General features: G+C 37.1%; 1 protein-coding gene across 1 annotated transcript in view; it reads left to right on the top strand.

The window, feature by feature from the left end:
• LOC306868034 (SH3 and multiple ankyrin repeat domains protein 2-like) overlaps positions 1 to 27,503 on the top strand; it is a gene marked incomplete at its 5' end in the record, with an annotated part of 79,347 nt that overhangs the window by 23,009 nt on the left and 28,835 nt on the right. The window contains 4 exons of the mRNA XM_079414015.1: positions 8,424 to 8,775; positions 16,088 to 16,245; positions 16,747 to 16,860; positions 23,626 to 23,707. Coding sequence (XP_079270141.1) covers positions 8,424 to 8,775; positions 16,088 to 16,245; positions 16,747 to 16,860; positions 23,626 to 23,707 — 706 coding nt within the window. The remainder of the gene's footprint in view (positions 1 to 8,423; positions 8,776 to 16,087; positions 16,246 to 16,746; positions 16,861 to 23,625; positions 23,708 to 27,503) is intronic.

The raw sequence follows: 27,503 nt of genomic DNA, 5'->3' as shown, positions 1-27,503 counted from the left end.
TTTCTGACACTCTCAGCCACACTCTGAGGAATCGAGTGATTGAATGCACTGGTTTCAATTAACGGACCGCATAATCATCTGCCTCATTAAAGCTAGAAAAGGCACAACAGATTTAATTAATCATTAGACATCATTAAACGAAAGGATTTGGATGAAATGAAGTCCGTTCTGGGTAAATAAGACTTTGAAGGACTTCACACACCACGGATGTGTCCGTATATAATGTAGAGTGGAGATAACATGACATAAATAACTCATTTACATATTAATTATTCATAACAACCATTTTGCATGTACATTTTCACTGCGTTCCGCATGTAACGTGATTCATGTGCGTTACGCTTTATAAATGATGATATTAGTGATATTTGTTTGCCCCTGAAGGTTATGTGCACAAGCATTGCTGATTGTCATTGCACCCTATAGATGATTTCATGCTTCGAACCCAAGCGTGCATCTAGAGAGAGCGTTACTCAGTGGAGCTGACCTACATAAGCTTCAGACCTTACAGGAAGAGGAGACTCATCCATATACACACACACACTTGCACACCAGCAGAATTCCTACTATTTCCTGTACTGAATTTAGGCCATTATCAAGTCCTAGGTTTTTTTTTTTCTGATCAGAATTGTCACGTTCAAGTTTGTCACATTTGTCCTGGTTTTTCTGACCTGCAATGCTAATCTTCGTCTCACCGACGTGCCATCAAATTGTTAACCTGCTTATTGGATGACATTGAGTGACTTTGATTGCTTTGTCAGTTCATTTTTCCTCTATAATAATGTAAAATTGAAATGTGGGATAACGTTTCCAGGACTATTCGCTTTTAAATAAAGGTTCTTTATGGGTATCAGTGGTTCCATGAAGAACCTTTAACATCCATGGAATCTTTTTATTGCACGAAAGGTTCTTTATAGTGGAAAAAGTTCTCAGGGTTTCTGCCGGTTTTATAGGGTTTCATAAAAAAAACCTTCATTTAAAAACTGCATGTTGTGTTTACTTGTGTTATCTGTGATTAATATTTAAATTTGTTTGATGATCTGAAACATAAAAGTGTGACAAACATGCAAAATTAAAAAAAAACTAAAAATCCAACACTTTTCACACCACTGTACATATTTATGTTTTTAATAAAAATACCCTGCAATTGTACTTTTTAATTATACTAAACTGGTATACTTAAAGTCTGCTAAATTGGAACAACTAATGTTGTACCTATTTCACTTTAATTGTGCAGAAGTAGTGCTGAAGTCCAACTAAAGCTATACTTAAGTATATGATTGTGCTAAATTGGAACTATTGCAAGTATACTTTAGGTACACTTTAAGTATCTCGCATTTAAAGACTTACATCAAAAATCAAACAATCCTCATCAATATTTTTAAAATCAGTAAGTCTCAAGCAATATGTTATGTAAATAATGTAAATTTGTTAATAGATTTGAACTATACGTTGTATGAAATAAATGTATTTTAACTGTAGGATATGTTTAAAACAAGAACACATTTCTGTCAGCAGGGTATTAACTTGTTTTCTCTTTGAATTAAGTTGATTTTTCCAAGCCCACTGGCAGATTTTTGTTCTTGTTTTAACCACAAACTCACTTAATTTTGATCAGTTTCTCATAAAACTCATGACATTTTGTTTCTGACGTAATTGGTTGATTTAAAAATCTCTGAACATTTGCAATGGAAAAAATACAGAGGATGAACATACCTTTTTTGCAGCGTGATCAGAAGATATTATTTTGTCAAATGAATTAAACAGTAATGAGGATCTGTTGGAAGTTGACCTTTACATTTAGAGACCATATTGGCTTACTGTGTTCCATTCAATTTCTTTCTTTCTTTACTTTACATAGTCAAAAACAACTCTTAAATTTACGTTAATAAAACCTGCAGAAACCCTGATTCTTCAGATTATTAAAATATACTTGACACTAAAAAAAGTCCTGCTCCAAGGTTCTTTGGGGAACCTCAAATGCATCTTCAGTGGCATTTCTGCAAAAACCTCATTTTGGAATCATTTATTTTTAAGAGTGTAGCTGGAGAATAGAGATGACCTGAAGAGTAGATGTAAGACCTAGCATTACGCATCTTCATTGCTACAGCTGTCAGGTTTTCCTTATACCTCTGGGTAACAGCTCTGACATAAACACAGAGATTCCATCAGCGGAATATGGGAATCAGCAGGCTTCCGGATGTTTCAATCTCAGGGAAAGGAGCTTGTGACGGAACAAACCAGTTGGCCAGCTGTGTGCCGATATTGTTTTCATAAGGTTTTGATTGAACAATCTTCAATAGTTGCACAGTTTGCCGTTGCGTCTAAAGCGTCACTCAGGGAGGAAACAGGATCGGCTTGTTATTTTCATGCGCATAGTAGCAGGGGATCCGGTAATTACGTGTCACATGCTAGACCACAGCAGAGGGCACAGTGTCAGAGTTTTGATCTTCACAAATTCCAACCCTTTGCGTTTTTAAACTCCATCGAAATTCATCGGGTTTTGTTTGTTTGTTTGTACATGTGCTGCGGCCTCCATGCCTATATGTTTAAAACAAGCACTGTAGTTATGTATGTAAATGGACGTCCCATTTAATGCCACATGGAGGTTGCCATGGTTCCCGGATCCACACAATAATTGGCTTAAGGGATGTGAGTTTGCCTTGTGCGCACTTGTCGCGGTTGAGAAGCCAAGGAGGTCTCAGAGCCTGGCTTATTATCGACTTACTTGTTAAAGCATGACGCCGATTTCAAAGAGCACTCAAATATTGTGTGAATTATGGGAAGATGTATGCATGCACACATGCAAATGCACACACACACTGCAGGCTCATATTGCATTCTGCCAGTCTATATTAGATATTGGGGCCGCTGGGAAATATAATACACCATCTTGAGTTTTAATCATGGTTTATAAACAAGACCCAATTCAAAGCATGACAGAGTGATGGATTTCAGCTCACCACCCAAGTTCAAACCTACGCCAGCTTCGATCGAATAGGTGTCATGGTATGAATGGGAGGCGAAGACTCAAATGCAAAAAATGGGTTTTATTCTTATAATAACAGAAAATAAACACAAATTAAACCACCCCAAAATCTCAATAAACATACACAGGGAAAATCCAGGGAGCAGGCAGGACAGGGTTCTGGGCAGACATCAGGGAAATATTGTGAGACGTACCAACACCGGACAACAAACACAGGGAGCTTAAATGGGGGAACAGACAATCAGGTAAATGAGAAAACAGCTGGGCAGAATGGTGAGTGAGAGAAGAACATGTGGTCTGTGACAATGGGGAACAGCTGAGGGTGTAATAATGAATAACAGGTGAATGGAATCTGGAGAGTTGAGTCCGGTAGGATGGGAGATTCCTCTTGGGGTGAGAGGGAGAACCGCAGGACCCGGACTCATGACAATAATTTGAGCTCTTTGGTTCGAGATACGGTTTCAAGTGCTATTTAATGACTATTGATTTAATGAGACTGTGGATACCAGTTGCGGTGGCAGGCTCTTCGGAGGCCCGGCGGAATTGTTTGTTACGTATAAAGAGTCTTTAATTGGGTGAAAATGTCTATTCATCTTCAGCTCCGCTCTGGATGGGCGAAGGATTTAGAAATTGCTGACACATATGAAAGGATGTTTTCTTTATCAGGAAAGATTAATCAAAGCAACCCAAGCAAGGGCGATCGGCACTTTTCTGTAAAGCTAGGTTGTTAATGGCGTGAGAGAAGAGAAGAAGAACGAGAAGAAAGCAAAAGGAAAGAGGAGGCCGTCCATAGAGAGTTAACTCACAGGGTTTGCGTTGGGTTATTTTAAAGATTTGAAACATGGCCATATCATCACCGCTCCCTGAAAACACATTCACAGCTCCCACTGGGAACCAGTTTCAAACGATTTTGCCGCTTGCGGTGTTATTACTTGTGTGTGAGTTGAGTTAGATGTGAGAAGCTGTCAGGTTTGTCATTTTGCTGGCTCATTAGACCACAGAGATGGAATTTAGATTTCTAATGATGCACAAATTATTTTGGATTTACTGTTCCGCTCTGTCCATCCCTGCTATATACAAGTTATCTAATCAGCAGTGTACATTGGGAGACATACAGTGAGGTCCAAAAAAATCATTAGACCATATTGTTTGTTTTTTTTTTATATGAAAAAAAAAACATTTTAGCATTTCCAAAAAAATGTGTTATGTGGTAATGAAGAACTGATTAAATAAAAAAGTTTGAACATTGGTAACAAACATAAAACGGTCTCATTCTAGTATTATTTATACGTATTTATAAATATTTTGAATTAGCTTTTATTTTTATATTTTGAATTAAAAATTTTATATTTTCAGTGATCATTTCAATTTTAATTTAAGTTTTAATAATTGTGTGCTGTTGTCATTTTTATTATCATGCTTTTTTATGCATATCTCTAATTAGTACTTCAGCTTATTTCAGTTATTTGACCATGGCACCAGTTCTAATTTTCATTTAAGTTTTTTTTAGGTTTACGTTTTCATCTGATATTTAAATTTAATTATTTCAATTAATGAAAATTATTTGAACAGTTTTAGTTAACTATAACAACACTGTTGGGAAATCAGTTATTGGTAAACAAATCTAAATAATTTGTGAATAAATTTCAGAATTTTTATTTATTTATTTCTCGTAAATGAATTTTTGTGGATAATCAGGTTTTGCACAAACTTATGAAGTTCATGTCAGTTTGAATACTGCTATCATTAAAGCAGCAGTCCAAACCAAATTCTGATTTTTAAATTGAACTTTTCGCTACTTTTTATGCTCGAAATTTTTTACAATTTGAATCTTAAGCAAAATGTAAGGATCTGAACTAGTGGTTTTAGACTTTGGGATCCCTCTGTATATTTATCAACTCCGTATCCATGTATATGCTGACGACATCATACCCTGACACAGATTTTAATATGCAAGAATTCCTTCCTCCTTGTTTCCTCAAAGATATTTTTTTCATCTCATGCCAGAAAATGGGAGGAGGGGATAAAAAGAGAGAGAGGGAAAGAGAGCTTGAGAGGCAACTGTGAATTGCTAGTGTGAAAGGACAGCCCACATACATGGGTAACGGGAGAATTCACAACCCGGCAACTTGCACTGACTAATTTAGACATCCATCCCTGGGTTGCTTAGCAACACTCGGGGGCTTGATTCCCATACAGCTGTTTTTCGGCGAGCCAACAAGGGTTAAAATCCCTAATCAATAGCACCTTCTCAGTTAATTCGAGCATCTTGATTGCATGTTCGGTGGGCGGTCATCAGCGATTTTTAAAAACCCTTCTGATGACATTGCGAGCCACTGATGGGCCGAACTTGAAGAATTTTGGGGCAACTGTGTTTATCTCAGTACTTTGTGTCATAATGGTGGTGTTTTGAATCAAATTATCCCAGCATGGTCTTGTCACCCAGCTGATTCAACAACACACTCCAATCAGTCTTCTGCCTTGTCTACCTAGAGGAATCCAAGCAGGGGGAGGCTTGAACTGATAGTACAGTGAATGATTTGGTGGTGGGGAGAGAGTGATGTAGAGGAAGAGAGATAGAGAGAGAAAAGGGGGCGGGGCGAAACGGAAAGAAACTGAGACAGAGCGAGAGAGTTAGTGTGTATGCATGTGTGCCAGCGAGAGAGCAAAGAAACGTGCGAGGCTTGTGCACTCTGCCGTTTCCTCTCGCAGTCACAAACGGCATCATGTGGAGCGGGCACTGTCACCACAGTGCTTGCCTTCTCCGTAACCCTCTCCGTTGTGCTTCACTGACCGAGGAACCCCAGTCCAGGAGAACCTGACCTTCTGCTTCCAAGTTCCTCAAGGCGAAACGGACATTCCAAGGGAGTTATTGAGGAATAAACTCAGAGGAGATATGAAGTCTTTACTGAATGCCTTCAAGAAAGAAGGTAAGAGGTGATCTTTTGGGTTTTTGAGGGTCTAGAGCAGGGGTCTCCTGACCTTTGGTGACTTCTGTTCCATGGGATTAGTGCTGAGAACTCCAGCCTTAGAGCTACACGGTGTTCTGACTTTTCTTAGGTGTGGAAAAGTCTTGAGTTCTATCATGTATTATGACAGATTATAACAAAAGTTGAATCTCGAGCGAATTAGTCTGAGCTGGAGAGAACATCACTTTGAGAGTGTCATTTCCATCTGCTAGGAATTCAATCAACTTCATGCTGTGAATTTTTAACCTTCTTGGATTTTCTAAGAGTTCCTCAACATATGTGTTCTACATTTCCTACAGTTTCGTTTATTGGAATTGATGCATTTTATATTTAGAATGTTGCTGTTGGAATGTTGCCACTTTGATTTCACTTGTTTGAAGGAAATGACTGTTTCATCAGCGTTCCAAAACCAACGTGTTCCGGCAGCCAGTATGCTTGTGATGTCAACGTCTTCAGTTGGTGCAAGAAAAAGCCTGTTTGTTGTGCTTTATGGGGCTGCCCTTATGAAACATGTAGTTTTTATAAATGTCGACTTCTTTTAATTGGCAGGTTTCATGTCGCATCACCTGCCACATCTTTGGGGACTGGGTGTATTTCTTCACGGCTTGCGGGGGTTGGGTTTGTACATTATTGCTGTAATGATCACATACAGTAGCCTTTTAAATAATGAACAGGAGCATATGTACCACTAAGACTGTCATAATAACCGTTATCCAATGAAAACCTTCCGTGACAGTGAAGGTGATCTAACTGCTCCAGGTTGCCATTACATCAGCACATTAATGAACAGGGGAGACTGATGTGTGTTTAGCGGCGTAATTCTCCTCTATGCTTCTCCTGGGTTTTGCGTTTGTCTCACCCAGCAAGTGATATCTAGTTCATGCGTGAACTGTGTCTTTCAGTGGCCTGGTGTTTCTGAGAAACAAGCTCCTTTGGATAAACATCTTCCTGAACCACCTTTAATATAGCAGCGGATAAATAATTATAGGCATTCATCATGCATATACAGTGCGAACAGTGAACTCAAGGGATTTCCCTAGGCCCAATAAGGGGGGTGTTGTGGAGATATAGGCTTCATCTGGCCCTGAAATGTGTGCACATTACCTAGGAACCACAGAAGTTGGCTGCTGTGGGTGTATGTCTCTGGAGACCGGAGTGATCAGCATTGTCTTGCTGTTTAAGAAACAAAAAACACTTTGTTTGAGGTATTAAAGGAGTGTTAAGATGTAACTTTGTTGATTTCCACAAGAAATGTATTTGACTCGTCGCTCAGTTTGTGAAAAAAAATGCTTTTACAAAGTCTATTGGGCATTGAAGTAAAACTTTTTTGGTTTTTTTGCATTATACTAGCAACACCAAACTGCTTGTTTTCAGACAGGTTTCCCAAACAGTCTGCCATTGGTCAAAACATCTTACCAACCCAAAACTTTTTTAACACAGTAGTGTAACATTGAAAAAATTGCAAAATTTAGCTTTAAAGATATGATACTATTTCACAACACATTTAAGTCCAGTAAGCCTGTTAACTTTTTGTGTGATACCCTTAAGGATACTAAGAAGTGATATATCCACTAAATTTCTGTTTACATGGAGCAAACTATACCCAGAGGAATTACATTAGTAAATGATAAAGTCCATTGACCTAGAAAAGTAATTCTACCTCAAAAAGGATGATTTACTATTTTTACATATCAACTAATGACCATTTTTTCAATTAAACATTACTGAATAATTCATAGGATCCACCAGTATTACTGTTCCTAAATGCTTTCAGTTTGCAAATACCTATTTTGTACGTGTTTTTGTAAACTGAGGGATGAGTTGAAATTAATGGTAACAGATAAGCTCATGCTCTTTCTTAATACAGCAAATATGTAATCCTCTGCAACCTGAAAATTTAAAATGTATTAGTTTATGAAGAAATGATCCCTAAATATTAAATGCTGGGAAACTATTGTTTATTGTTAGTCCATGTTTGCTATTGAATTAACTAATTTTAAAGTATTAAACATAATTGTAAAATGTTATCAAATTATTATCTTATTTAAGCAGGATTTTTTTCTTTAACTAGAATTTGACCATGGATTTAGATGTGCAACATTGATTTGATCTGAGTTGTGACAGCTCATGACATAAATTCAACAGCAACTAATTTATTCATTAATTCAATAAATGAGCATCAAACTGGGTGATTGTGAACTTGATGAGCAGACAGCGTTCGGTCTTTTAATGTGACAAAATTCTTTGTATGTAGTAGGAAGCTGAAGCGCAGTCTAGCAGCTTGTACTTGAACACTCGTTACAGTGCTCTAATTATTGCAACTTTCAATGGAATGAAGGACACCTAAAAAAGCTGAACTACTTTGACGTAGACGGAGTAGTTGAAAGTCCATTTCACACTTTGTATAAACAGTTTTTCCTGTTCTTTTTATGTAATCACTCTCTTTGTTTCTGTATCTCTCCCAGTGCCTTTTCGAGAGGCACCGACAGGCACGGGTCGGAGCAGGCCGCTGCAGCAAACACCGGCGCAGCGCCAGGGTAGGAGCACTCTTGCCGCCCCACGCATGCTGCTCCGCTCCAACAGTGACAACAACCTGAACGTCAACAAGCTACCGCTGGACCGTTCTCGCTCGCCCTCTCCTGCCGCCTCTCCCCTACGCAGCCTCTCGCCCCGCCACCCCCAGCAGATGCAGAACAGCCCCAATGGCACGGTGAAGACCATGGCCCTGGGGGGACGCTCCACCCGAAGCCGCTCCCCTTCCCTGGGCCGACTGGGGGAGGGAGACACCCGGAGACAGACCCCTCAGCGCCACAGCAGGTCAGTGGCTGTCCCAGAAGGGAGCAATGGGACTTGAGGACAACTGTCTCTGTGTCCATGTCTGACCATGTTTCCAGTTTTGTGTGGGTCCCTCATGTCCTGGCTGGAATGTGTCCCTTTCTGTGAGGACAAAGTTGTTTTTATCTATTGCCACCAGAGGCCCTACAGTATTTATGACAAATCATTTTATAAGTCCATGTGTGGATACACATAAGTCAAGTTCTGGGAATTGGTCTGTGGGATTTGGACTGGACCACAGAGATGCCTAGCTTTTCAAAAATGTTATTTATGGAGTTTTCAGAACATTAGATCCACAATTAAAGGATTAGTTCATTTCCAGAATAAAAACGTCCTGATAATTTACTCAACCCCATGTCATCCAAGATGTTTGTATCTTTTTTCTTCAGTCTCAAAGAAATTAAATTTTTTGAGGAAAATATTTGAGGATTTTTCTCCATATAGTGGACTTAAATTGTGGCCAATGGGTTGAAGGTCCAAACTGCAGTTTCAATGCAGCTTCAAAGGGCTCTACACGATCCCAGCTGAGGAGTAAGGGTCTTATCTAGTGAAACGATTGGTCATTTTCTAAAAATTATTAAAAAGTATACGTGTTAACCACAAATGTGTCCATTACGTAGTCACGTTGGAAAGGTCACGTGTTACGTAGGTCGGAAATACCGACCCAGTGTTTTCAAAGCGAACGTGCAAAGAAACTCAAATGCCCTATACAAAAAAAGGTGAAACTATGATGTCAGACAATTTTGAAGTTGGAGGAGAAAATGAGATATGACTGAGCTCTAACCTACCTTTTTGATCCGAAGTACACAGACGAAGAACAAACCACATATGACCTTTCCAACATTATTGCGACATGCATGAAATCGTACATGCGCATTGTAGAGCTAGTGCAAGACAAACATTTGTGGTAGGTATAATTTGTGGTATAATTTTTATTTTTATTTTTTAGAAAATGACCATTTGTTTCTTAGATAAGACCCTTATTCCTCGGCTGGGATTGTGTAGAGCTGCATTCAAACTGCAGTTTGGACCTTCAACCTGTTGGCCACCATTGAAGTCCACTATATGGAGAAAAATCCTGGAATAGTTTCCTCAAAAAACGTAATTTCTTTGCGACTGAACAAAGAAAGACATGAACATCTTGGATGACATGGGGGGTGAGTAAATTATTAGGAAACTAATCCTTTAAGGCCTGTTCACACTATACAGTAGTTACTGTATTTTTATAGTTATCGTTCTTGGTGTGAATTGGCCTTTAGATGTCTATTTATGTGTCTTTCAGAGATGGAAATTGAGTAGTACAAATGGCTTTGAGGCTCAACTTGTATTCAAGATTACAAGACAGTGTGTTGTTTCAAACCTGTATGACTTTCTTTCTTCTGTGAAATACAGAAGAAGATATTTTGAAGGATGTTTTAACTGTTTTAGTCCATACTTTGGAAAGTCAGCGGTGTTCAAAACAAAAAACTGAGACTTAAAAAAAAAAAAATCATACAGGTTTTGAATGTGATGTGAATAAATGATGACTTGATCCCTTTAATACAATTTAATACAGGCGTTAGATACTGAGGATGTTTACTGGGAGGTAAAACACATACCATAATTATACATTTGTTGGGGAAACCAAGAAGAAATATCCTATTGAGTGAATATTTAATATGTAAACGTTGTTCAGTGTTTTTTAAGTGAACAGTCCTTCCCTCGGCGACTTATTGAATAATGAATAAACTATTAATTTTTAAAGTGCATTGTAGAGATAAAAGAATATTTCAAAACCTATAGTTTCTTTTATGCAAGTATGACATTTATATAAGGGTAATCTTTAGAAAAAATTAATATTGAAAAATATTTTAAAATAAAATAATTAATATGCACCTGTGAGTTTTTATAAAAGTAAAAGGATAGATTGTCCAAAAAGTTTAAGTTTGTTTTGTTTTATCACTCTTATGTCTTTCCAAATTTTTACACAAAATTATTCATTTTCAGAACACTTGTTATGGGATATTCATGTTACTTTTATAGTGCTTTTACTTCCTTTTTGACACTTAAAAGCCTCAATGCTCATTTAATGTTATTATAATGAAAAGAGCACCTAGAATATTCTTCAAAATGTCTCCTACTTTGGTTATAGATGTGAATTCAGCGTTGAATGGTACCCATGAAACCCATGCGGTTTGCTTATAGCCTTGAAAAGAAACAGCAGTAAATATTTGGACATCTGTCTGTAAAATAACCCGAGCAGCCAAGGTTTGGTTGCATTTGCAATGCGACATGCACCTGATCCAGGATGGGTTTGGACAGACGCCCGAGCTGTTGTTTTTTTTTAGCTTTGTGACTTTGGGTGCAGAAGCACAAAATACAAAGGTGCAATATGGAGACTTGGCAAACAATTAGGCCACAGCGAGAGGCAAGAATCTGCTCAGAAAAATAGAGAGCATGTGTGTGTGTGACCATGCATATATATATTTCCCTGTGAGTGAATGCATGCGTGGGTGCTCGTCATGTAGTGAAAGTTCAGTGTGCACGTGTGCATGAGTGTGTGCGCCTGTGTGCGTCTGCGCGCATGCATGTGTGTCGGTGGGTGTGCGATCTTGTCACTCAACAGGGGTTCTAGCGCGAGAGCAGGCTCGGTACAGTAAGTGGGCCAGGCCAATTACTCACTTCCACTGCAAAAAACTCCTCTAATTAGATGTCATTTTAAAAAGGAAGAATTAACTCCTCTGGTATTTGACCCTGTTCTCCTCTCATTTCTCACGCTGCAGCCTATATAGATTGGTTTGTTGTGCTAGACGTGTTTTACAATGGCATTTCCACTGCCGATGCGGGCCAGCCTAAATAAAAACAGACAACAACCGAAAACAAAGACTACACATCTGGTCTTTTGGCTCCAAAAGCGGGGTCTTCGATTCCAGCTAGTGCCAGTGTTGAACCCGTGGAAATATCATTGGCTTCCGTGCCTGCATGTGTGGCTCAAATGGAACACTATTCCTTAGTTACAGCAGCAGTTGCTATGGCTGTGTCCGTATGGTGTGTGTACATGTGTGAGTGTGTCACTTTCGGTCGGTGTCTATGTGTCTTCTATGTGGCTCCTACTCTGTGGTGTATTAGATAATGTGGCTGCTCTTCAGAGGCTCAGAATGGAAGCGAAGCAGATGTAGTCAGTTGTAGCGTCATATTGCCATTTGTCAACCGCTATAAACAAGGGAAATACGAGACGCTCCGTCTCGTGCCAGTAAAGGTCATGTTGTAGAAACACCATGCCGCTTGTTCAGAGTTGTTTTGAAGATCTACCCGTGTAAAACAGTGCTGTGGTATTTACATTTAGGTTCTTCACGCTACTTCCAAGAATACTATAGTACTACAATAAATAGTATCTAAAAGACATGGTATGGACAATGGTATTTTGTACATGGGATTTGTGGTACTTTTAGTATAAAAATGAAGAAGAACATGCAGGATTTGATTGATGAAACCAGAGGAATATGGGGGGGGGGGAAATGAATTGCTTGATGTAATAATAATATATTTGTTTGTATGTGTATGCATGTATATAATACATAAATGCATGCATATAAATAATATGCACATTTCATCACATACATATTAAATATTTGTATAAGAGAGATATATATTATTACTATAAAGATAATATATATGTGTATGTGTATATATACACATACCTTATCTTAATATAATAGTAATATATCTCTCTTATATAAATACATAATAAATATAATATTAATATACACACACACTCACGTATATTACTACTATGAAGACTATACACATGCACACAGACACATACACACATATTCATATGAGCGCGAGAGATATTACTACTATATTTACATACAGTTATTCTTGAAGTTTTTACTTTTTGTCGTTAAAAATGTACAGCTTCGTTCATAGAGTCTTTGTGTAATGCTTCGGACAAGTTGAATTACAGATTTGTTAGATATACATCCTGTAACTTGAACCCTACAGTATAGCTTGCAACATGCTAATCAAATAAACAATACGCACAGCCAGACCCCGGTAAAATTACCAGTGTTTAATGAACTCCTACAGCGTTAAATGAAGCCCGATTTAGATTGAGCTAAGTTTATCTCTATAGCTGTCAATATAAACATAATTTCACTGTACGAATGCGCAGCTTCGTGCTAGCCAAGTGTTTGCCTTAGTAGCTATTTTGCCACTGTGGTCATATTTTGATTGCTGCATCAAAATCTTCAAGATGTTGAGACCTTATTTCCTTCAAGGTTGATTAAAAATAGACCTGTGAATGTGACTATATGTGCAGCGCTTGAACCGATTTCTAACACTTACTGGCCTTGTTTCCTTCCTCGCTGTTTTGCATAAATACCTCAGCCCACATTAAATCTTTTTTGCTTTTTTGACCAAAAATAAGATGCGAAGTGCAGCTTATGTAATTGTCTTTGGATGAAGCTGGATAAGAAAGCTTCGCTGCTCGGTTTTGACAGCTAGTTACATTGCCAGACCAGTTGGCTGCCATAGGCGGTGCTCTAAATGAGTAAGCCACTCATTTATGGTTTGCTGAAATATGCTTGTTTTTCTTCCAGCTGGTGTAGATTCTGTACGTGAGGCCATTTGAAAGTCGATTATTAGATATCGGCAAGCGATTTGAGCAAATTAGAATATTGTTTTTGTTTTGTGCTTATTCTTGTAACTACAGCAGGTGGCGAGTAAGTGATATTACGGTATTTTTGATGCCCAAAATAGTGTTGTGGTATTTTATTGTGATTTTCAGCACTTAAATCTGATTGGCTGAACAGATTTGCTGTAGTTTGTAGCTGAGAGTTAATTTTGTGGAGCTGTGCAGCCTATTTAGTTTGCTCTTAAAATGTGGCACAGTGTGCTGTTTGCATCATATTTCATACGGTTATTTCCTCACAGCTGTTGGAGGTTGTGTTACCACTTTTTGGAATTCTCCATTCATCATCACAATTTCCGCACATTTTTCATTTTAAAGTGATAAACCAGGTGTATCTGTTTAGGACTGTTTAGCACGTAAACACTTTTCGGGCCCCAAAAAAGCACATCACATCTGTATCATCTTCGTCAGGCTTTATTGCGTAAGAAGGCTAATCTGGGTGTGTTGACTTTGGGCGGTGACATTGAGAGGTTCTCAGTGGAGGCTTAAAAAAAGCTGGAGGCACGTAGAGGGCATATGTAGGTGCTTTGTCCCAATTTCACCTGCTCCTATAAGTTGAAGTCACCAGATGCCACGGGACCTTGAGAGGTGGTGAGGTAGGGCATGTCATGTGTGAACAGAAAGTTGCTTATATGATTTTTATATATGATGATTTTTATAATGACAGCAAGGTCAGCTGTGTTTCTGTAATATATATATAAAGGAGAAAAAATATTAAGATTTTTATTTTCTTCTTTTTTTTTAACTTTTATTATTTTTCAATTTTTTTTAAGCCATCTGCTTTGCATTTTGGTGGAATAATAAGGATATGTGCCTGATATTATGCATGTCATCTGAAAACTGGATGTTCTTTTGCAGTGAGAGTTTCAATGTTATTTTTAGGTCCATCGCGCCCTCATTAACACCTTCATTAACAACATCGTCGGGTCTGTTCTTTTGATGAGTCTTTAATGTCAGCATTTTTCTGGAGAACAAGTTTTTTTTGGATGTGAGCCGTCTGCCCCCACCGAGTGGATGAAGTTACATTCTGAGTCACTTCAGGACAGGGCTCAGCTGCTTTTCAGAGGTGATGTTTTCTGTGAGCCGTCACTGGATAAGTTAATGATTCAGCCTGGCCCTGGGCTAGACTCAGAATTTCTGCTTGTAAGACAACTCTAGGAGCACATCTTGGCTTTAATGTATATGTATGGTGTCTATCCAGCAGAGGGAGCCCTTATACTTGTAATAGCTGAGGTCCAGTATACTAGTGTGTTGTTTCAATGCTTACCATAGACATTGCTAGACTGTATTTTAACAGGCCTTAACCTCCCTTAGCCTTCATCTAAGCCCCTTTAAAAATATGCTTAGACGTTTGTGAACTCTCTTCGTGTTTGCAGTCTGAGAGTATTTCTGTCTGAATCCTCACCTTAATAAGCATCGTTAGCTATATGTGTGTGTGTGTGTGTGTGTGTGTGTGTATATGTATAAATAATAAATTATTCAGTTCTAAAATCTTAGTTGTTTATTTAAACCCAGAATGTGACCATACAGTAACAGTAATATAGACATTTTTAAGAACAGTATATCAGAAATATGATACATATATCATTTGAAAAAAAGAAAACACGTACATGTATTATATGAAATAGTTAAATAATATTTTAAAATGTGTGTGTATATATATATATATATATATATATATATATATATATATATTAATTAATGTAACAGTCTGTATATATATATGTGTATATATATATATATATATACAGACATATTTGTATATTTTGGGAAATGTTTTTTGTGATATTGTTTATTTTGTGTTATTTAACTTAGTGAAAAGTGTCGCCCATTAAGTTAATTATGTATAAAGGGTAGGCATAATAAGCAAGGCATCTGCCTACTCCTTTTCCGGCAACAATGTATTTTATTTATTTTGTGAAAATTAGTTTGTGAGGACCGGAATAAAATTATTATTATTGCTATATATATACATATATATATATATATATATATATATATATATATATATATATATATATATATATATACATATACATACACACACACAGAGTATGTATGTGTGTGTGTATATCGGACACCAGATATAATTATTTATATTTTTTTAATAGTGGATGCAGGACACTGTAGTTCAAAAATGTAAGTGAGGATAGCAAAATAAAGTGAACTGTGACATATTATACCCAAAAATTCTTCATAGAGTGGACTACCAGTAAAATTTGGGATAAAAAAATATTCAGATGCTTTGACCTGACCATGTTTTGCTTAAGTGTTTTTTCTTTAATTTCTAATGCAAACTTTTTAGCCCGAACAAAATTAAGCATTGCTTGGTAATTGGTTGACCTAAATTGGTTTTATCTAATTGTGTACTTAAATGTAACAGCTGAATCATTTTTGGTTGATTGTAATCCTCCATTACATACCTTTCTATCAAAGTTATCTGACATTATCAAAATGAATTTGTTATGACACAGTTTAACACAGGAGTTCTTGTCATATTTTATTACCGCTTTGGTTTGACTGTATATATATAAGTTGTTTGTGTGTGTGTGTGTTATATTGTATTATATTATAATTCTGTTTATCGTTTTAACTTTTTGTTTCTTCTTGTATTCCCACTAGTCCCCGTGCCAACAGGGATGCCTACTCCGGCATGGACACCCCAGGGTCCAAACGCAAGCTGTACAGTGCTGTGCCAGGAAGACACTATGTGGTGGTCAAGTCTTACCAACCGCAGGGCGAGGGAGAAATCGCTTTGTATAAGAACGACAGGGTCAAAGGTACATGTATCTCTAAAAACATTGTACAATTTCAGTTTAACTTTACTCAATTAAACCATATGTTATTGATAGTAAATATTAATATTTTTAAGAGTGTGTGCACCAAATGCAGGGAAAAGCTGGTTTCTTGCAGGCAGTGCAGTTTCTTCTGCCATATGGAGAGCAAGAATTCACAGATTCTGCCCCTCGGCACCAGGCGATGCCTGGCCAGAGCTAGCAACACTTCACAAACAGAAAGAGATGAACTAGAGAGGTTTCAGTGGGATGAAGACTTCATTGGATAAAATCAGCATAGGCCTGATATAGTATATTGTCATGTGTAAATTTATACACATCCATAGTGAAGTGGTTAGAATGCCTGTTAATGCCGTAGTGATCTTAAAAGAGCTGTATGTGTAACAGGCATTTTTCCTTGTGTCATAAATAGGACTGAACATGCAGTATGTAAATAATGAGAAGAGTGTTTTATACACTTATTTTTGCTGACTTTGTCATACGTAGTTCTCAGTATTGGAGAAGGAGGATTCTGGGAAGGCAGTGCCCGAGGGAATGTAGGCTGGTTCCCAGCAGAATGCGTGGAAGAGATCCCAAGCAAACCCAACGAGGACAGGCCCTGTGAGTGTCTACACACAAACACACACTTTGAACACGTTCTCATTGACTGTCATGCCAACTTAAAGAGATAGTACACCAAAAATTACACTTCTGTCATTAATTAATCACCCTCATGTCTTTTCAAACCCATGAGACCTTCATTCATCTTCAGAACACAATTTAAGATTTTTTGATGAAATCTGAGAGCTTTCTGAGCCTGTATAGACAACAACGCAACTACCATCTGCAAGGCCCAGAAAGGTAGTAAGGACATTGTTAAAATAGTCCATGTGATATCAATGGTTTTATGAAGCTACAAGAATACTTTTTGTGCACAAAAAAAACTAAAATAATGACTTTATTCATGCATCAGCATGCATATGGTGCTGCTTATGGAGGAGGGATAGTAAACTCAAAAATGACACTTTTATCATTATCTTTTATTTCATTATTTACACATGCAAACCAGTGTTATTTTACTATTATTGTATTTTATGTACTATATCATGTTTTGAATTAACTTTTTATATTTTCAGTTTTTATTTTATATTTTACTTTAGTAGTTACCTTAAGTTTTAGTCATATAGTTATGTGCTTTTGTTATTTTTATTAGTTTTGAATATATTTATTTATAAAATGTAGTTTTAGTTGTAGCCATTTAACTTATTTTAGTTAATTGCAAATGCAATATTCTTTATTTCTCGTGTTTTGACATTTTTGAAGTGTTTGAAATGTAAGTTTTCATTTTGTTTGACAGAATGTTCATGCTGCTCTTTTTCATACAACAAAACTAGTCCAAACCACTTCTATGCTACATTCCACAGTTGGAGCTGTACAGTATTTTTGAAACGTGACAACCAATGTTGATATTGATGTCAAACTTTGCATGAAGTCTCTTCATACAACATATTTGAATAGACTTTAATGAGATTTCAGAGCTGCCGTGAAGGGGAAAATCAATGAATAATTTCAATTTTATTTTTAATTCGTATGTCTTCGAATAGCTGTCAAATGGCTTCAGAAGACTTGCAATATATCACTTGAGTTTTATAGACTACTTTTTGGTACTTCTTATGATGCAGCATTTACTTTCATTGCATAAAAAGGAGCAGCATGAGCATTCTGTTAAATATCTTTTGTTTTCCACTGAACAAAAAAAAAGCATACAAATCTAGAACAATATGAGGGAAAGTAAATAATGACAGAATATTCAGTTTTGGTGAACTATCACCAATAAAGTGTACACTTCAAATTACTCAATTGTTCGACATACAGTATTACAAGGTGAGGGGAAGAAACACTTTTCCCGCTCCTCCTATTATGTCTTCTCTCACTCTATTCTTCTCCAGTGCTCTGATAACCCGCAGAATATGTGAGGAGCCTTGCGGCGATAACAGGCTGTTAATTCAGTTAGTGTTCATTTGCAACTAGGCCACAAAGCACACGCGTCCACCTCTCAGATCAAATGCTCGCATTCATCCGTCAACCATCGGCGTGAATGAGCACCTGAGAATTTCATTTGTGCATTATATCCAAATTGGACAGAGCACAGGAATGCCATTAACAGCAATCATTGTTCTACTCTAGTCCAAATGTGTGTTAAATTTAGATTTTTTTTTAGTTGTAAGTACAATCATTGCCTGTTGTGTAGCTTTGGTGTGTGCACTCAACGTTCGCTGTGCAAATTGGCAGAAGGGGCCAGGGGCAACATTCTGTTGAGAGTTGTTATTTTGGGCCAAATGAATGCCTTGCACATCAGTGCAGCTACTGTGCGTTTTTCAGCCCTGTATGTGTGTGTGGTGTGATAGAGGCATTTAGATGTTTTCTTCATTGAAACACATCCAAACCTATATAACAGTAACTGTAAAAAGCTTTGCATTGCAACACACTTGACATAATGTCATTATCCAAATCCTGTTGTCAATCTACAATCATGCTTTAATCTAAAATCTCCAACACAATTCTCTGCTGTGGTTCAGATTGTTGCTTATGACCATGTACAGTAAGACAACTATTGGCAGCTACACGAAACAAATGGAGAGCTGTTCACGACAGCATGTGGCGAGCAGAATGGAGGTGTGGTGAGCGACAGCTGTCATTGGCCGAGAGGCTTTGGCCCATGTGACTCGGGGAGAGAGTCTGGCTGACTCAGCTCTAAGACTGTAAGATCTAAGTTCACCCGTCATGTGATGGAACGTGACATTTGCCTTAAGGTTGTGCTGCAGTAGCACAGTAGGTGCTTCTGCATCTGTACGGCTAACCTATTAAAGGTGAAGTGTGTAATTTCAGAGCTGAATTGTAAAAAAAAATCAAATAAATAAAAAAATTGTTTTCAAACAGGTTTCTTGTTTGCTATTGGTTGGATAAAGAAGTAGCCCTGCCCTAAACTCATTCTATTGGTTGAGCTAGTGTTGCTATGCTAAGTTGGTAGGAATTCTCAAATAAACATAGCAGTGTTTTGAAAGCGGCAGAGTGTTTATACTTTTCGGGTTAATCATTGCATACTTGTCTTTGTTAAATGAGAAACTATTTTAAGTTAACAATATTAAATGTTGCATCTTCTTGCATAGTTTTTGAGAAAATAACAGTATCTACTATATCTAGTTTGAAGTTGTCAATATATTATTTATTTTTTTACTTTTATAACGTTTCCAAGAAAAAAATTATTTCATGTGGTATTAACCATGAAGTAAAAATCCCTATAATAATTATTTAAAAAATTTAATAACACTTTAAACAAATATTCAAAAGTTTTTAAATATATTTTCTAAAGTAAAATGCATTTAATTATGATTTTGTAGGGTTGTAACATTTGACATTTGTACATCCTAAGATAACCTTGTCTTGTCGTTAAAAGGTCAGATTATCTTTAAAAGACTTATTGACTTGACAGACAGTCATAACAGTTTGCAAGGGTTCCTCCCTATAATATAATTTCCTGTTTTTTGAGTTTTTTTCCCTCATGTTTCTGCATATTGGTTGCATTTCATGACATTGTTGGCCTAGAAGGTGTGTATTTGAGTCACAAGATGTGTAAATTGCACTTTTAATATATCGTTGAGCAAATTATTAGATCAGGACGAAAAATGCATGTCACGCCATTGACCCATATACATATTTGGTATTTTTGCCTGTATCATTTTATATAAATGAGTTGTCGCAACACATTTGATAAATTTTTTAGCAGTAATCTGAGGTGAAAATTCTTGCTATGTTTGGTATAAGTGTCACCTGAGGCGTTTTGAATCTCATCCATGTTTGCTAGTGTTGCAAAAGAAGCAGGGCAGCAGTGTGAAAAGGTGAGAAATGCTATGTTGAGATGGGAGCCATTGGCAACCTTGAAATCCATGGCTACTACAATGCATGCTACGAGCAAAAAGCGCTTCTGAAGAGTTGCAAGGACAGCTGATTTCTTTCATTGATTTATGAAATAGTCATTTGATTCCCATGGCGATGCCTTCAGGGTTATTTTAATCACGTTTTTTGATGTCTTATTTTTAGGTGAATCCAACAGCTAGCCAAGATACATCACACATGCTGCTGGATAGCCTTAAAAGTTGACGATTTAGTGCAGTGTTCAAAATCAGCTACAGTTAAATCCAGCATTGGCTGGTTAGCAACAGCACAAGTATTCTGCTGAAGTCTCTTGAACCTTTCCGAGCAACACTCATGCACATTCCTGATTGATATATTTCCATGGAAACATGCTCTACACTGTACAAACCCTGTTGCTAAGGAGTGGGCCTTGGTAAGATTTTTTTCCTCTTTTTGTGGCATCTTTTTTTTTCCCTCTCTCACACACTCTCTCTCCCTCTCACGGCACTGAGAACAGAGCTTACATACCATCTTTTCCAATGCCACGGTTCTCTTGTCCATGTGTGTGGTGCTCATGGTCAGCTCTCACCTGAGCGCTCGAGGAGACGCGAGAGTTTTTGGAGATGGGAAGTTAGGCGTCAGGGCCTGAGGGATCGAGAAAAGTGGCAGTCGCCCCTCAGGCAAGGAGAATTGAGTGTTTCTTGGATTGACTCGGGGGTGAACTAAAGGGGATCAATGGATGAGACTAGCAGATCTAGGAAGAAGGTTCATTTTGGAGGTATGTTGATTTGAGGATGTTGCAAACTACGGATGAATTACGGATTTGTGCCACCAATAATTGCATGTTTTGCTCTGCGCTCTTTTTTTACGATGTGGGCAATTATATAGGAATGATTAGTTTGAGTCTGTTGTCGATAAAATTTCTGTTGCAGTTCTATGCAGTAAAAATGTGTTTTTCTAGTATTTCTTTTGTTTTGTGGTAATTATGCATCTTGTGACTTTTTGTGTCAGTTTCAGAGGACTTGAACAGTTGTTGCAAACAAATTGTAGTAAAATATCCAAAACGTCTTTTTCATCATTTTTCGATCTGATTCAGTTCTCCGTCATGTTTTAGCTTTGTCAAAGATGACAAATCAGATAATATTTTATTATATTGAGTGAGAAACTTTGACCAAGTCGTAGAGTTGTAAAACTTGGCAGAATATTATAGTTATTACTTTTTTTCCCTGTGGTGCGCTCTGACTCTGCCTTGAAAGTTTTGCATCCTTCAAGTCGTGCAGCTGCACGTTTACTATCTTTATGAATTTTATCCAGTGAGCCACACAGCTAGTTAACCCTGGTGGGTTGAAATCTGGTGTTGTAGCAACTGTCATCGCTGCTCGCCCTCATGTCAAATAGACTTTTTTCCTCACATTGTCCACAGAGGAACAACGCTTGTGTCAAGTACGTGTGGCTCTGTGTGTACATGCCAGTATGCTTTTTGTTGGAAAGACGACATAGCTGCTACAGAAAACTGACAGGGTGTTTCATTAAGATGTGAGAAAGAGAACGAAAAAGAGATGTGGTGGCCATTTTATTCATCCAATTAATTATAACATCCATATCTCTTGATATTAAATTCCTCTGTTCTGGTTTATGCATGCGAAATCAGGTATTGCTCAAAACTGGATAATACACAACCTGACAAAACACATCTATAAATGGTAATGTCAAGGCTCAGAGTGTGATGATTCACTTGCACACTCAAACGATTCAGTTACATCAAAACAGGTCCAGTCTGACCTCAATATTATTTGATTAGTTTCCATATAAATAGCAAAAAATAAGCCGTAGAGTGCCAAACGCTTACTTTTCAGAAATTCTCATGATTCACATTTTAAAGCCGATTTGAATGCTATTTTTGAATTTGAACCTCTCTAGATGGTCACGTTTTGCTAAAACAGTTTGATTAACCAAAATATTCATTAAACCGCTTTTTTAATATATTTGAACCAACTGACAGATGGGGAGGACATCTTACATTAGCAGTCACAGGACTGAACGGATGTCTCTGTAGAATTGCGCTGAATCTAAACCTCCTTTTGTTTGAACATCAAAACGTTTCAGCTCAACAAAGAATTGAGCGTCTGTAACTTTAACAGCTAACCAGTGAGTAGGTTGGAAGGGGAAAGTGTTGAATCCCACGCAGCCTCCTGACTACTGATATCATCGTGTATCAACAGAACCGCAGAGGACAATACAAATGGTGCAGTTTTTAGAAGCTGCAGCCTGCAGAACAAACTCCTCGAGAATCTCATTAATAGATAAATATGTGTACACGGTTACTCAGGATCTTTATTATCAGCGGTTGTGTCTGTGTTAATAGGTGTCCTTCCTGCGTAGATATAATTTGCTGTCCTTATATAAGTACACTTTGGGATGTGCTTAACATTAAGGTGATTTGATTGAATTCAGATATTAATTCAGTGTTTTATCCATTTGTACAAGTCCTCTGTGGACAGTTGGTTTGTTTATTGTACAAACATCATGACGTAGGAGCGGCCTAGAACGAATGCTCCCCTCGGAGAAGTTCGGAAGAGTGAAAGCGGAGTCGTGTAGACGATTAATCTCTGCAACATAAAAAAGTCTCCTCATTAGCTTTGTTGGCTCTTATCATGGTTCCTTCCATAAAATGCAGTCAATATTTGGCCTTCCTGAGCTCTCTCGGGGGACTAGTCATGTTTGGCTCCATTATGGGCCAAATGGTCCCTGTCTTCCAAAGAGCTTTTTATTGGTTGCAGTTAAACGTGGAAGGTGGTGTAGTTGGTGTAGTGCTGATTTTGAATTCACTGTTATAAATTGTGGATTTACTTTAAGCTCATGGCGTGTGTTCAAGCAATGTGATTTTTTTATTTTTTTTTTATGTGTGTGTGTCATGCTGGTATTTGATTGTCAGTGACAATCTGCGTGTCAAGGTACTGTCTGGTAAAACCGTAAGCACCTTTTGTTACTTAAATTATTATTATTTTTTTTTCTTCTAGAGCACAGTTGGCTAAATGATTAAATATGTTTAAAAAATGGCACCTAGGACTGTGTGACATATGGCACGCAGTAAGACCAATTTGTGACTAGACAGCTTTTTTATGCAATTAAGTAACCGAACCTCTACAACATTCTCACTTTATCACATCTGCTGTACCTCTCAAAAATTCTGGTGACTATTTTTATTCTTTTTGCACATTTTATATTCGGTGTGAAAGTGATGATAATGAGGTTGAAGCGTTTAAAGTTTGCTGGGTTAATGCTTGAATGCAGTCACATCAGAATTTAGGAAGTAACTTTTGTTTATGTGTGAATAAAAATAATGAATAATGAATAAAAAATAATTTTATGACACTTTCTGAGCACTACAGGTTTTCAGCACTATGCAAGCTTGAAATATTACATAACTGAGGTGATCTAAAGTAAATGTCTGTGAATATTTCTTCACAGATGCCCGGGCAGACCGATCGGAGAGAAGGAAGCTCTTTCGACACTACACTGTGGGATCTTATGACAGTTTTGATGCATCAAGGTATGATCAAACATTTTTTTAATCCTTCTGACCATGTGTTTTAAAGTGTGTCGGGTTCAATCCATGATGGTAGTTTGAAATGGGTTCTCTCTTGCGTACATATTTAAAGTTCAAAAAAGGTTACAGGTAGTTTTTTAAAATCAGACCGTTTTTCTGTAAACAACATTGCGGTTTCAGATTTTAGTATGTTTTGCCTCAACAAGGTCAGCTATGATGGTGAAAGGCAAGAAACGGACCGGAATAACAGCTCAAAAGTCATCATCAGGTCTACACGGAATCTGCGCCTGCGGAATTCCACAGGAATGCCATTCACAAAGTAAAAAAGATGTTTATTAAATCATATGTAATTACTTCCCCTGTTTAGCAATTTTTTTATACTTCATAGAATTTTCCAGATATTTCACCAAAATCATCACAAAGAAAATGTGGGGAAAAGATGTGCAGATTCTGTCTGGGCCTGGAGATAATTTTAATACACTGAAAGAAATTTGATGTAGGATTTAACGATTTTTACAGAGAAAATTTCACAAATAATTACGCAGAAACAGCAAGCAACACTTAATTAAACATGAAATTTTGAAAGAGAAAGACTGAAAATGTATTTTCGGTAAGCCTTTATATATAATGCATTATAAAAGTAGTTTTAATGCATTAATTATGCCTTGTAGTGCATTGTACAATCTATATAATAACTGTAACTACATTTACTACATTATATGACTTATCAATTCATTGTTACACATTTTAAATTTGGTTATAATTATTTACGATAAGATATAATGTATTACAATGCAAATTATGAATAATTATAATGCATTATACCCTTTAATAACTCTTTATAATGCATCATACATACAGTAAAGGCTTTAAGTAAAGTGTTACCATATTTTCTTGTAAAACGTACTTCAGTAATCTTTGTGTTATTTTGTTATTACAAAAATTTACAGTGTAGGTTAATTGATTGATTGATTTACCTAAGCTGTAAAAAAATGGCCAGGTTGTTTTTAAAATCATAAAAACATATATTTTCGGAGTGTCTATTTAAACTAAGTGCAAATAACCCGCCTTGTTGGCAGAGGCTATTTACACTAACTCTGCCCACCAACGTGTGATTGGATAGTCAACACTGAAAAAAGATGATTGTTAAACATCAGTTTCAGTGCCGTAGATGATAAGGCATATGCTCTTCGATGCGATCAACCAGAGTTCGAACCCGCCTTTTGCCGAACTTTTTTTCTCCCTTTTCAAATCTCATATTACATCGGAAAGGCATTTATTTACTATAAAAATGAAGGAAATAATCAAAAAGTTGAAAATAAAGTATCGGGTAGGTGTAGGGAGGGCTTTATTGTGCCAATAAGGTGGCATCCATTTAATATTTTGAATTAAAATTATAATTTACACTCAATACGTTATTACTGCGTACTGTTTTATAATGTACTACAATATTGAGGTGCAGATAGTTGCCAATATTTGCAAGAAGTAGTATAAATAGCAGAAAATCTTGCTATTTTAACAGTGTAAATAGAATCTATAGCTATTTTCACTTGGTGTAAATAGAATCAATCGCTAAGAAAATATACTATATTTTATATGCATTTGATTTATCCCCAAAGACAAAATTTCCTAGGTTAATAAATTATAGGCAAAGAATAAAATTGAAAAGATTGATTAATCAATCATTTAAGACCAGGGATGCATCAGATTCCAATTATTAATAACTGTTCTTGTGAGTGTATCAAAGTACCGCACGAATGATCCATTTACCTGCGCATCCTTTTGCACAAACCATCATTTCCCAAAACTTTGCCGCCCCACTATGATTTAACACAAAGTGCCGCACAAGCACATTGTTATTCACAGGGGAAAAAAGGTTTGAAGTGTGTGAAAACTCTTTAAATGGCCGGTTATGTAAGCACCGCTCAAGCTTTGGGTCATCACTGCGTGATGCAGACAATTTGATGGCATTTAGAAAAAAACTATCAGTTCTTTGACATTATGATGTCATAATATGTGGCTGTCAATCTGCACATTTGAAACAAATTGGCAGTGTAATTTTAGCTACAAATCACTGGTTTTCTGGAGTCTGGGAATTGTATTTTAAATGCGATTTTTATTTTAAACAATTATTTTAAGCTACTGAACTTTAATAGCCCTGTTATTTAAATGGATAGTTCACACAAAATGAAAATTCTGTCATTAATTGCTCACCCTCATGTTGTTCCAAACCCATAATACCATTATACAAATTAAGATATTTTTGATGAAATCCGAGAGCTTTCTGACCCTCCATAGACAGTTACGGTTGAACCACTGATGTCACATGGCCTATTTTAATAATGTCCTTGCTACGTTTCTGGGCCTTGAACGTGTCAGTTGCATTGCTGTTTATGGAGGGTCAGAAAGCTCTCGGATCATCAAAAATATCTTAATTCGTATAATGGTATTATGGGTTTGGACCAACATGAGGGTGAGCAATTAATGACAGAATTTTAATTTTTGGGTGATCTATCCCTTTAATGGTAATATTAGTCCTTAAAACTTTAGTTTTTGTTGTACTATGAACTTTACACATTTGTCACAGTGTGTTAAAAAGCCAAAAAAGAGACAGATTCCCTCGCATCCGGCTACCATACTCCTACCCAGCTGACACACCCCTTGCTCCAAGCTGGTTGTCATGGAGACAGACAATCCAAGGCAATGCAGTGCAGGCTACTTCCTGCTGCAGGGAGCTTGAGTGACAGCCGTACAGAAGGACATGGGTGATTTTAGGTGAACTTGTCACAGATACACGTAAGATACCTGCTAGTTATGTCAGTCTTTTGCAGACACGCTCTAGATATTATGATTAATACATTTACATTGGATTCCACTGTAAACTTTTTGGTAGGATAAATCCGAATTGATTTTTGGCTGGATTTAAGATGCATTATTTAGTTTTCATTAAATAGCTAATCCACACCGGTGTATAAATATCGCTCTGTGATGGACAGCAGTAACATTGTTTGAAATGAGATCACACACAGGTATAAATGCATTATGAGCAAATAATATTTCCCTCGTTGTAACAGGCCGGGATATTAATGACCTTGTTGCTCTGTGACATCGCCACAGTGTCCCCTTCAAAGCAGATTATGTTGCCATGACAACCATGCATCATTCCTCAGGAGTCAGCACTCTACCTTTTGAGCTCAGAGCTCTTTCAATATTTCAGTAAGACTTTATCTTATAGTTAAGACTGTGAGGTTTTGCAATCACAGGTTAAGCCTATTTTGTCAATATGCCAGCTAAAGTTTTTATGGGATTATAAACACTTCAAGAAGATCTTTTCGGGTGCATTTTAGGCCATTGAATTAATCACTCTAGAACTGCGGTTCATGACCTTCAGTGATTATTTTAGGGTCTGATTCATTCTAAGGACACAAAGTGCAGTAAAATGAAATGGCACAGGCCACAATCCCATTTCCTGATATGAATGAAGTTAACATACCAGGTGGAAATGAGACTCAGCTCCTTGTGAGAGCTGCAGTTTGAGAAATTCACTACCCATTCAGTACCTCGGCTTGATTTCCAGGACTGGATTTAATACTCCATCTAAAAGATGGTAAGCCCTCTTGTCCTTCAGGGAAAGAGAGAGAACATTTGCTTTTCAGTGCTATCATATTCAAACAGCATATCTCTGGATATCTCCGGTGGCTTCTATGGTTGAACACCTTCAGTAATTGATCTGCTTGCTTGCGGCGTGTGTTTTGGGGAAGGATATTGATGGTGCTTAGCAGGAAGTAACACTCAGTGT

The sequence above is a fragment of the Barbus barbus genome (genome assembly GCF_936440315.1).
Source record: "Barbus barbus genome assembly, chromosome: 50".
NCBI lineage: Eukaryota > Metazoa > Chordata > Actinopteri > Cypriniformes > Cyprinidae > Barbus > Barbus barbus.
Note: the sequence above shows the minus strand (reverse complement) of the source record. Positions and strands in the feature narration are given on the sequence as shown.